This window comes from Perognathus longimembris, chromosome 9 (assembly GCF_023159225.1).
Source record: "Perognathus longimembris pacificus isolate PPM17 chromosome 9, ASM2315922v1, whole genome shotgun sequence".
Classification (NCBI taxonomy): domain Eukaryota; kingdom Metazoa; phylum Chordata; class Mammalia; order Rodentia; family Heteromyidae; genus Perognathus; species Perognathus longimembris.
The window spans coordinates 3,464,358-3,476,833 of NC_063169.1; the positions used below are offsets into that span (position 1 = coordinate 3,464,358).

Sequence of the window (12,476 nt, forward strand, 5' to 3'; positions counted from 1 at the left end):
TCCTAATCTTTCTATATTGTGTTTGTAAGGGAAGATCTACATCAGTAATCTTACCTTTGAATATAAGCATAGAAAAACTGAAGCATGCAGACTTCCAAAGAAAGATGCTTCTACAAACAAAAGAAATCAGCTTATAGTGAAGAAAATTGCTTCATTTCTTTTTTCACTGTTGCAGCTTTCTTGCATCTTACAGTTTTTATGAAAACAATAACAACACCGCCCCACCCCCCAATCTACTTATTAAAAAATGTAGCTCTTCTTCCATCTATCAGGGAAAATTCAAAATGAAAGAGCTGTTTAAAAAGTTGAAAATACCCTGGAAGTCAGTGCCTCATGCTTGCAATCCTAGCATGCGGGAGGCTGAGATCTGAGGTGCCAGCCTAGGCAGGAAACTCCGGGAGACTCTTACCTCCAATTAACCACCAGAAAGCCAGAAATGGAGAGGTGGCTCAAGTGGTAGATCACTATGCTTGACCAAAAAAATTCAGGGACAGCCCCAGTACCCAGGCCCTGAGTTCAAGCAAGTGTGGCAAGTGTGCACACATGTATACACACACACGTAAATATGGACTAAGGATACTGACTATTCACATACACAAAAATCCTTTTTCCTTTTGCATATCAAGGCTTTTAAAAAGAATTCGAAATTTTCAGCTATTTGTAATAATTCTTTTAAGGACGTAGTAATGTCAGTTTTGGTATGGTGTCACAGTTTAAGTTTGCAAGGCTTTCCTTAAGAAGATGTGATCTCTTGGTAAAAAGAGCAGAATGTAGAGCAGTTTCTCTGTGTAATCAGACAAAGCAATATGAGTAGGAAGACTATATTGCTCATTTCCAGTAGTCCTGACAAAGCACAGTACTGTGCAGGGTCAAGGACTAACAGTGTTTAGAACTAAAATCAGACAGCCAATGACTGGCAAAAGTTGAGTTTATAGAACAGAGATTCAGAGAAGAAGCAATAAGGAAGTGAGAAAAATGGCAAGGTTGTGCGGTCCGGCTCCTGTGTTTTCTCGCTAAGAATCGGGTCACCCTGTCCCTGAGTGCCTGTGATGTTCACTGGAGACATGTTTGGCTAACCTCGCCTCACTGCCTGCAGGAATGAGAGGCCCCGACAGAAAGTCACTGCAGATGTGACTGTCTTATTAAAGGAGTGACAGCCAGCCACCTCTTCAATCTATCACAGTTCAAAGGAAATGACTTTTCAAAAAATCTTTCCTATCAGCATCCTTCTGACACAGAATTATCAACAAACGTAAGGAAAGGCCTTCTTACCTTGTCTTTGGCTATGGCGGGAGGCTGCTTTAAAACTTCTTTCACCGTCTGGATGACAGTTTCTGCTCTCATGACACTGATGGAGCGAACCAGCTCTACCAGCAGCAGCTGGTCTTCGCTGGCCACGGGAATGACCTGCACAACACGTTACCCCACTTACCTCTGTGCATGCGTACGAGCTTTGCATGCAGAGCCAGTTAGGAGACTTAATCATTGCCTCTCCGCAACATAAACAAGTCCTTTGGCCACTTTGGGTAAGTTTGTGTTATTTTTCTTATCAATACAATATATGTACATCAATTTTAAGTTGTTTTTTTTTTTTTTTTTGCCAGTCCTGGGGCTTGAACTCAGGGCCTGAGCACTGTCCCTGGCTTCCTTTTTGCTCAAGGCTAGCACTCTGCCACTTGAGCCACAGCGCCACTTCTGGCCGTTTTCTGTATATGTGGTGCTGGGGAATCGAACCCAGGGCCTCATGTATACGAGGCAAGCTCTCTCGCCACTAGGCCATATCCCCAGCCTGTACATCAATTTTAAAAAGTCAAACAGGACAATAAGTTTTACAGGAAAAAAGTGGAATCACCTTGGCCTTCCCATCTTACATCCAAAAAATAACTACCTTCCTTTCTTGTAGTTATTTTCTACTATTTCCAAACAATACCTTCTATTTTTCCTCATTTTTAAAATATTTTTAAACAACTTCCTTTAGAATACAAGTTATGCTCTTTACAATTGTCTTCCATCTACCTGGTAGTTATTCATAATTTTATTGAAGTTATCCAGTGACCACAAGACTATTTATGGTTGGGCTATCTATAGCACTATCACTGCATTTTGTATATAACTGTTCTATTTTCTAGACTTAATAAGTTGCTTTTTGTTTTGGCTATGGAATTACAGGTTCTTTCTACTTTCCTTCAGATTGCCAGTGTTGCTATTGATAAGTATTATCATCATTCCTTTTCTCTTTCCATCACAAAATTTTAGAACCCAAAATAATATGCTTATTTTTTGTTTGGTGCTGGTCCTGTGGCTTGAACCCAGAGTCTGGGTAATGTCCTGGAGCTTTTTGGCTCAAGGCTAGTGCTCTAACTACTTGTTCATAGCTCTACTTCTGGCTTTTCTGGTAGTTAACTGGAGATACAAGTTTCCAGGGCTTTTTTTTTGCCACTGCTGGCTTTGAACCACTATCCTCAGATCTTAGCCTTCTGCATAGTGAGGATTACAGGCCTGAGCCACCCATGCCCAGCTAACAAGCTTATTCCCAGGTTGGCATCTTTATACAATACCAGGAATACTATAGTAATTTATTTCCTTCATTTCTAAGGATTTTCATGTTTTATTTCTTTAATATTTTTATCCTCTCATGGTTTTTTCTTTGTCATTTTGGTTCTGGGGCTTGAACTCAGGCCTGAGTGTTGTCCCTGAGCTTTTGTGCTCAAAGGCTAGCACTCTTCCACTTTGAGACACAGCTCCACTTCCAGTTTTTTGGTGGTTGGTTGGAGATAAGAGTCTGAAGGACTTTCCTGCCTGGGCTGGCTTTTAATCACGATCCTCAGATCTCAGCTTCCTGAGTAGCTAAGATTATAGGTGTGAGACACCAGCGTCCAGCATATTTGTTTTTAATTTCTGAAAAAATGATATTCGTTATTTCCTTTTTTCTGTTTTCCTTATCTTTAAACCTATATCCACTTCTGGTAATTATCTACTTTCTGTTTCAATCATTTTCCCAACTGATACTGCTTTGTTTCTGCTATAGAATTAATATCCAACAGCCTCTACAACCTTATACTTATATTCCCAGCTACATGAGAGAAGGATCTTGGTTCAGGCCAACCTAAGCAAAAAATTTAGTGAGACCCTATCTCAAAGAACACGTCAGGTATGATGATTCCTACTTGTAATCTCAGCTACATGAAAGGTATAGGTAATAGGAGGATCAGATCAGTTTGGACAAAGATTTCCATACTCTATCTGAAAAACACCTAAAGCAGAAACAGGGCTAGAAGTATGGCTTAACTGCCACCTACCTACCTAAGTTCAAGGCCCAAATTCAAACCCCAGTATTGTCTAAATACGTATGTAACATCCAAGAAACTCTTAATTTTTAGAATGGTCTCTCTGTTCAATGTGACATGGATTACTAAATCTTCATATGCAAAATAATGTAATATAGCAGAAATATTTTTATTACTTTAGGAATATCATTACATATGAAATGTGAAATTAACACAAAAGCAAATCACAAACCTTTGGATGTACCAATGTAAATGAGTAGCATTTTTATTTTTAAGCCATAATTTATTTCCAACTTAGAAAAGTAGTTTTAGGGATTTCAAGCTCACAAAGCAAGTAACTTAATTTTCACTCATACAGTCAAAACCAATATAAGATTTGCATTGACATACATTAACTGTGTAAGCTGACATACAGGAAAAAAACCCTAGTCGAGAACTTCCTCTGAGCCCTTGCTTTGTACCCCAAATGGCTTCCATGTGAAACATACACCTATCATCATGTGATATGATATTTTCTACTTAAAGTGACATTATAAGCTTATTATCATGCTGATCTTGCTCTGTTTCGGTATAAGTCATTATCAACACTGGTGGACAACTTGCTTTTCCACTTTCTACCTGCCACTATAGGTCTACTGTAACCTCAGAACTCAAGATTGGTGGGCAGTCACACATGAAATACACTAGTGTGGACTTACCAAATAAAAAGCCACCCTGGTAAGCCATAAACACCTACCTTGGTTCGTGCAGTGACTTTGTTCTGCCTTCTTTCATTCCATACGAATGCAATGGCAGCCATAAAGTGAACGCCATGATTCATTGAGATGGGGCCCAACAGTTCAAGGATTTGTTGTCTCAAGTTCTAAAACAATTTAAGAAAATTATAAGTGATAAGCATTAATCACACAGAACCTTTAGCTCCACAGCAGTGTGAGAATGTTTTGATTTTCCCCCGGGGGAACCAGGGTTTTCGCGTGGGGTTTCTACTAGGCAGGTGCTCTGCCACTTGGCCTGTGCTTTCACCTGGCCAGCCGGACTGCAGTCCTCCCTGTCACACTGCTGGGATCACAGGCGCTGGCCACCACCTACTCCAGCTCTCAGTGGAGATGAGGTGTCAAGAACTTTTGCCCAAGTTGGCCTTGAAACGTGTTCCTCCCCGCCTCCTCCTCCTGAGTTGCCAGGCCCCCTGTACCAGGAGAGGATCCTTTTAATAGTGATAGGAGTGTTTAATAGTGTTGTGGCTTGGCATAGGGGAACATGCCTGCAGTCTCAACAATCTGGAGGAGGCAGGAGGACTGAGGCCAGCCTGGGCAACACAGCAAAGCAGAACAGTTATGACGTGACTTTTAATTTTAAAATAAAGCCTTACAAAATGACAATTAACCAAATGCAAATCTAACCCCTAAGTATTAAAAAATACAATACAGGAAATTAAATTGTATATAAAGTCTTTCAGAGAAGATAATGCCTTACAATTATAGAAGATCCTGAGTGTTAATTCCAAGTATACTAAGATAGAAAATGTATAGTTTAAATCCAAACATAATGCTCAGATATAAAGTTCTAATGGTTTTATCCAACTCCTTTCACCCATTAAATGAGCTCCTATAAATCAAGCTGATCAGGTCCAGGAGTAAAATGAAGTTGTTGAGGGATGACAATTGACAACATGCCAAGTAATGACAACATTTACATGTGTAACATATAAAATAGAGGCGGAAGCTGGCAGCTCACGCCTGTAATCTGGCATATTCAGGAGAGTGAGGTCTGAGAATCAAGATTCAAAGCCAGTCTGGGCTGACAAATCCGAGAGACTCTCTCCTCCAAGAAAGCAGCAAAAATGCCACAGGTAGGCTGGGGAGATAGCCTAGTGGCAAGAGTGCCTGCCTCGGATACACGAGGCCCTAGGTTCGATTCCCCAGCACCACATATACAGAAAAACGGCCAGAAGCGGCGCTGTGGCTCAAGTGGCAGAGTGCTAGCCTTGAGCGGGAAGAAGCCAGGGACAGTGCTCAGGCCCTGAGTCCAAGGCCCAGGACTGGCCAAAAAGAAAAAAAAATGCCACAGGTAGAGGCATGCCTTGGATGGTAGCGCACCGGCCATGAGTGAGACAGATTCTGTATCTCAGCACCAGTGCTGGCACAAAACAAAAACTACAAACAACAGAGAACTAGAAAAATAGTACTGCATAAAGAAAACAAACATTTATCCTATCATCCTGATATTAACCACTCCTAGCACATGAACTTTATTCTCTTGTTTTTATAGATACCTTTTTCATACAGTAAGCATAATTCAATTATGTAATATCTGTTTCATGGGGCTTTTGAGTATGACAGAACAAATGCAGTATTCACTGATTTCTATGTAATGTCCAGAAAAAAATCAACTCATAGACAGGAACTGGATTAGCAACCAGTCGGGTTTAGGGATGAGACTGACTGACTTCAAGTGGGAACAAGGCATCTTTTTAGAGGGAAGAACACAATTGAAAATTGGATTGTGGTATCTCACAACTCTACAAATCTATTTTAAAAAATCACTGCTTTGATAGCCAAAATATGGAAACAACCCAGATGCCCCTCCACAGACGAATGGATCCAAAAAATATGGTACCTATACACAATGGAATACTACATAGCGATTAGGAATGGTGAAATATTGTTATTCGCAGGGAAATGGTCAGAACTTGAACAAATAATGTTGAGCAAGACAAGCCTAGAACACAGAAGACAAAGGGGCATGATCTCCCTGTTATATGACTGTTAACAAAGGGAGACGGAGAGATAGTAGAGACCAAGTCTGTGAAACCAAAAACTGCTTGTCAAATAGTATTCCCCACAGGATTGGGGCAGCGACCCAACAGTATGTAACTAAAACCAATTACTCAACATATAAAGGTCAAAAATTGACCTCTCAGGGGAATACAATAGCTCAAAAGCTAGGTATGTACGTTCATATAAGACTACTGTCGACATACTGTCTACTGTAGACATTACATTTAAAGCCCTAGGCGAACTTTCTTGGGTGTGGCCACATGGCTACTGTATATGTTCTTGATACGTTGTATATTGTATATATGTCTACCTGACCTAGAGATAGAAAAACAGGACGTAAGATATCACAAGAAATGTACACACTGCCCTACTATGTAACTGTACCCTTTTTGCACAACACCCTGTCCAAAAAATTTCAATGTTCAATTAAAAAATGTTCAATTAATAAACAAATTTAAAAAAATCACTGCTTTGTATATTTGGAGTGAATTTGATGGCTTGTCAACCCTATCTCAGTGAAATTTCCATTTGATCCTTAATCTATGCAAAGCACTGCCAATACTGTCCCCAGTGTCCATCGGTGTGGAGGGGAGTTTTGAGGGTCGCACCTTTGTGGCTCCGAGGTTGATGGTGGTGGCGGCGGCCGAGGCGGCGGCCATCTTCTCTGCGGCGTCGGCCTGGTGCAGGATGCCCCACAGCAGCGTCACGGAGGACAAGATCAGGTGCAGGATCGACAGGATGCCGCCACGCGCCTCCAACAAGTGCTTCTGGTCAACGCTGACCAGGAGCTATGAAGCAGGAGGGAGAAAAGCAGCGCACAGTGACTGAGTGCTGGGCGGGCGGGCAGCTGCCGGACATCACCGTCTTACGAAAGGAGTCATAGCCGGGCGCCCGTGGCTCCCGCCTCCGATCCTAGCTGCTCAGGAGGCTGAGATCTGAGGATCGCGGTTTGTAGCCAGCCTGGGAAAGAAAGTCCGCCAGACCCTTATCTGCCCAGAAAAAGCCAGAAGCGGTGCTGTGGCTCAAGTGGTAGAGCACTAGCTTTGACCCCAAGACTGGCAAAAAATAAAAAATAAAGGAGGAGTCACACAGGTTTTGAAGTCTTACTTGATGGTACTGTGTAGTTGGATCCAGTAGACAGTAATGGATAATGGCAGTGATCCCTTCCAAGAGAGTGAGAATCATGTCCGGTGGGGTAATGGATGCCATCCACAGAGGTCTGAAATACAGGCATGCGGATCAACACTGGTTCTGTGATAGCTCTTGCTGTAACCACTAGTAAAAATCTAGCACGCGCCAGGCACAGATTAGGCATTTCAAGAAGTAGCATGAGGGGCTGGGAATATGGCCTAGTGGCAAGAGTGTTTGCCTCTAATACATGAAGCCCTGGGTTCGATTCCCCAGCAGCACATATACAGAAAACGGCCAGAAGCGGTGCTGTGGCTCAAGTGGTAGAGTGCTAGCCTTGAGCAAAAAGAAGCCAGGGACAGTGCTCAGGCCCTGAGTGCAAGGCCCAGGACTGGGGGAAAAAAAAAAGAAGTAGCATGAATAAATGATTATAAAGTATGTCAGGGACTTTTGCTTCCTAACCTATCAATAAGTGAATTGGTCGGTCTAAATGCACTAGAGTTGTGTTTGGCTTTCTCATTCCATAGAGACTAAACCGAGCCAGCAAGGCTCTGGCTACAAGGGATAGCAGAAATATTACTAAACGCCACAGTTTACTATTTTACAAGGAACAGCTGAGTTACAATGGAGATAAACCAGACATCTGTGTACTAAACATAGGGCTAACTTTTCATAGATCAATTTTGAATTTCGTGGCCTAAAGACACAGATAGAATTTGCCACCAACTCAGGAAAATCCAAAAGAAGAAGTAAAATTGGATAGGAAAATATTTATGAATTTAAATTCCAGCTTGAAATTAATTTGCACTTAGATAACATGCCAGATAAAGATATGGAAAACTGGGCTGGGGATATGGCCTAGTGGCAAGAGTGCTTGCCTTGTGTACATGAGACCCTGGGTTCGATTCCCCAGCACCACATACACAGAAAACGGCCAGAAGTGGTGCTGTGGCTCAAGTGGCAGAGTGCTAGCCTTGAGCAAAAAGAAGCCAGGGACAGTGCTCAGGCCCTGAGTCCAAGGCCCAGGACTGGCAACAAAAAAAAGATATGGAAAACTGGCTGGGTGCTGGTGGCTCACGCTTGTCATCCCAGCTACTCAGGAGGCTGAGATCTGAGGATCACAGTTCAAAGCCAACCCGGGGGGAAGGGAAGTCCATGAGATTCTTCTCCAATTAATCACAGAAAAAGCCAGAAGTGGTACTATATAGATCAAGTAGTAGAGTGCTAGCCTTGAGCCAAAGCAGCTCAGGTACAGGGCCCAGGACCAGCAAAAAAAGAAAAAAAATATGGAAAACTCTTTGCTAACAGAGTCCTGCTATTTTCCCCAGTGAGTAGAAAGATCACCAAAATCAATTTCGGCGCTGTGTAAGTGTTCTGTGTCTCTTTAATACCAGATTCTCTGATACTCTTCTTCAAGCTGACTTTTCTTGTGACTATGCCATACCACTTGTGACCTCCCCAAACCTGGTCACTTATTTTGTTTTTTTTTGAATTTTATTCTGGAGGTGTACAGGACTGATCTCAGGATCATGTGTATGCTGAAGGCACACTCTTACCACTTGCTTATCCCCGCTCAAGTTACACATGTGAGAAATAGCAATGGCAACCAAGTTAAAAGGAACCCTTACCTACTATCAGATAACCCTGTCTCATATTTGTACTGCTGAATTAGGTTATCCAAATTCCTGCACAGCTGTAGGGTCACAGACACAACAACTCTCTGTAGAACTTTTCCCATGTAAGGCAGGGTAGATGTGATCAAGCCAATCCATTGTGGGTGCATCTTACACGCACAGTGTTGATGCAGAGCTCGGATCACTGCACAGAGGAACATGCCCTGACAGGTGATCGGCTGGGCGTGCAAATACTGAAGAGAAGTCATAGGCTGATGGGGACTGATGTGTTCCAGGTCAGAGACAACAAAATCAAAACCTGTTTCATTCTCTTCAGGAATAGTCATCACCCGGTGTTCGAGAACAATCAGCCTCTGAAGCACCCGAAGAAGCTGTGACTGGAGCGTGCTGCCATTGTCAAACTCGTCCTCTGAGAAGTTGATGAGGCTGTCCTCTGAGAACCCTTCTTCCACAGCGACCAGGTTCTTACCTGCCATTTTCTCACTATGCCATTTCTGAGCACTAAAGATAGATGACAGCAAGCAATGAAGAATCACTTTTTGAACCTTGCACTTGGATAACATATCGGAGATGAAACTAGGAAAGCCTTTCGCGGAGCTTTCTATTACTTTGGCCAGCTCAGTAAAGAGGAGAGTCAAAATTTCTATGCTCATCATCTGCATGTTTCGATTGCCTATTAAATCTTGTGTAGAGACCTTGACGTGAGTTGGGTAATGGCTACGCATGTAATATAAACAGAGAGAAATAAGAATTTCTATGTACATAGAACTCCGGAAGTTGTGGTTGGAGTCCACTGGAATGTGACTATAAAAGTCCTTGCCCATGACGGAGATGCGGTGTCTCGCCAGCAGATTCTGAAGCAGAGACAGCTGAGGGGTGTAGGCGTTGTTGACACTCGTGGTGGAAATGGCGTTTACAAAGGCAATCGGGTTAGTTTTCAGGATGGCCTTGATGGCACTGAAGGCGTAGAGAGTCCTTGAGGAGTCGTACAGCTGGAGATACAGGAGCACGTGCTGATAGAGAGGGTGGATGTTGAAGTTGGGAGATTTCCGGGATCCGGGAGACCCCATGTCGCTCTCGATTTCGGAGATCTCTCCCTCTCCGCAGCTGTACCAGTTCTCTAAATCCAGACCATCACTAAAGAAGACGCTGGTTTGTTTGAGTTTTTCATTTGAAGTTTTTTTCTTGTCATCATCCTTTTTTCGGGCAAGTTTTACTTTGGGTTTTGCTCCTGGTTGTTTGCCAGCCTCCTTAACAATTGTTTCTTTCTCGGGGACCTTGTCTGGTAACTTTTCTTTGAAGCTGAATTGGATACTACTGTGACTCCTTTGCCTAGATTTGGTTTCTGTGGCAGCCACAGAGGAGTCATGGGGACTTTGTGTGGTTCCTGAAATACAAGGTGAGGAACTGTTTCTGGAGATTCCATTTGCCAAGCACTCTTGGCCTTCCTCTGAGGACACCGACAGAAACTGAGGGCTTTCATTACTCAATAAAGCACTCTGCCCCTGGGGAGTGGACTGATCCTCGCTTTTCACCACCTCCTCTCTGAGATCCAAGTCACCACCACTTAGGGGAAGAGCTTCCATGTCTATCTCGGATGTTTCTGGTGTCGATTCTGCTTCCAGGCCACTCACAACTTGGTGTATTAGGTCAAACACCAACTGCTGAACATCGCTGTCCGGGGAGCTCGCTTTGAGCATGTGAGAGTCCTCCGGGGCGTTCATATTTTCTGCATCAACGTCATAGCTCATGTTGTCCCCAGCTGAGGACTGGGAACACCCGGAGTCCGAACTCTGGAGTATTTCTATTTGCTGGTCTGGAAGGTCAAAGTCAGAGACAACCATTGGGATCGTCTCACTGCTGGTACTGAGGAGGGACAGCCTGTCACTCAGTGGGTTAACCGTGAGACTGAAGTTCTCGATTTCATCCATGGTAAGTGGTTTCTCACCATTTCCTTTCGATGCCATGAGCTGAGACTGGCTTACTGGCATAAGACAAAAATAGTAAAGATGCAAAATGTATTAATGGAAGTGTAAAAAGGCAGATCCAATTAAAACCTTGACCATTATTTTCATCATTAATTTATATTTTATTATTAAAACTATATACTATCTTAGATCTTTTAAGAAAATCACAGGGGACGTGCGTCAGAAGTCATGTGGAAACTATGAGAATGTTTAGCTTACTAAGAACACCAAGACGCAAATATAACAGCTTATCCTCTTTTCCCTAAAATAAGTCATGTAAGACCTTCTTTTTTGTGTGTGCCAGTTTGGGGGCTTGCACTCAGAGCCTGGGAGCTGTCCCTGAGCTCTTACAGCTCAAGGCTAGTGCGCTACCCCTTGAGCCACAGCTCTCCTTCCAGCTCCCTGGTGATTAAGAGTATCATTGAGCTTCCTGCACGGACTGGCTTCAAACCTCAGTCCTCAGACCTCAGCCTTCTGAGCGGCTACGATTACAGGTGTGAGCCACCGGCACCCAGCTAAGACATTCTTTTTATTACAAGATAAAATTTTATTTTTCCTCCTTGTGATACTTCCTGTAGTTGTGCTGTGTATGAGAACTTGAATAGTTTGGAATGTAGTTAAATATAAAAATACTCTTGATTTTAACACAAGATTCGGTAAACATTAATGAGTTATCTAGTTGACGTCAGCCCCTAAACTGACCGACAGTGATGGAGCAGGGAAGAGAGCCCGCTCCATATGCTGACAGGAGACCACCATCACCTCCATCCATTCTGTCCTTACTTGGGGGCATATGTTAGAAGAGGTGGAAGCTTACTGTCATACTAGCACTCTGCCAAGTTCACGAGGAAACGTGGCGTCTGAGACTGATTTTGAAGGGGAGGTAAGAATTCAGCAGTAAGCAGGACTGTGGAGGTAAAGTGTTGCCACCAAGATGTTGAGGCAATGGTTCAGAACATCCAGGGGACGCCACAGGAGGGAAGCTAAAGAATGGCCTCTTACCACAAAGTCCACTCTCTACAAACTGTCCAGGGATTGCTTCTGTGCAGGGATGATGGCTGTTTTGTAAGAACAAAGAACGTCATATGTCTAATTCCTATATCTTGGTATCTCTCTGAGGTCAGAGTTAAACAAAGGTTATCTTACCAAGCAGGCGGCTCATGTTTAGAAGCCTTTTACACAGTCCAGTTACCGCTCTGGTGAAGCCTGAACCAAACCACTGTGCTTGGCCCCCATCTCTAGTGTGTTTCTACAGAGTCTTGGCGCCTTTCTTTAGTTTCTTTCTAAATAAAGGTGCCCTACTTCTGTGTGATATTCACCATTGCTGCAGGTAAAATTCTGCATGAAATGCTTGTCACTCTCCTCTCCCAGGTAACAGGGAGTCTTATTCCAGTAACGTTCGGCTTGTACACGTTGCACCGAAACCCTCTGCGTTTTTGGATGGAGCAGGAGCAAGAGCAATGGCTCCAGAACTCTGGCAATATCATGTCTTTGCAGGACTTGGTTCAGCCAGGCCTGCCCCACGGAGCTCGTAGAGCCATCCAGGCTGTTGAGGCTGTCTAACATGATAAACAGAGATCTACAATACACACAAACAATTAAAACAGAGAACAAAACGTCTTCAATTCCAACATTTTCCTGCAATTATCTTAGAAGTTGTGTTTATTTTCAACTACTTAACTA

The 12,476-nt window shown here is 43.1% G+C and overlaps 1 protein-coding gene across 6 annotated transcripts in view; it reads right to left on the reverse strand.

Moving 5' to 3' along the window:
• Positions 1 to 12,476, reverse strand: part of Dop1a (DOP1 leucine zipper like protein A) — a 76,923-nt gene that overhangs the window by 18,326 nt on the left and 46,121 nt on the right. For all 6 annotated transcript variants that reach the window (XR_007212044.1, XR_007212045.1, XM_048353636.1 and 3 more), the window contains 7 exons: positions 12,113 to 12,372; positions 8,821 to 10,810; positions 7,172 to 7,283; positions 6,673 to 6,852; positions 4,024 to 4,149; positions 1,273 to 1,407; positions 55 to 110 (listed from right to left, as the gene is read on the reverse strand). Coding sequence is in view for 4 of the 6 variants with exons in the window: in XM_048353636.1 (XP_048209593.1) it covers positions 55 to 110; positions 1,273 to 1,407; positions 4,024 to 4,149; positions 6,673 to 6,852; positions 7,172 to 7,283; positions 8,821 to 10,810; positions 12,113 to 12,372 (2,859 nt within the window). In the remaining 2 variants the exon portion in view is untranslated. The remainder of the gene's footprint in view (positions 1 to 54; positions 111 to 1,272; positions 1,408 to 4,023; positions 4,150 to 6,672; positions 6,853 to 7,171; positions 7,284 to 8,820; positions 10,811 to 12,112; positions 12,373 to 12,476) is intronic.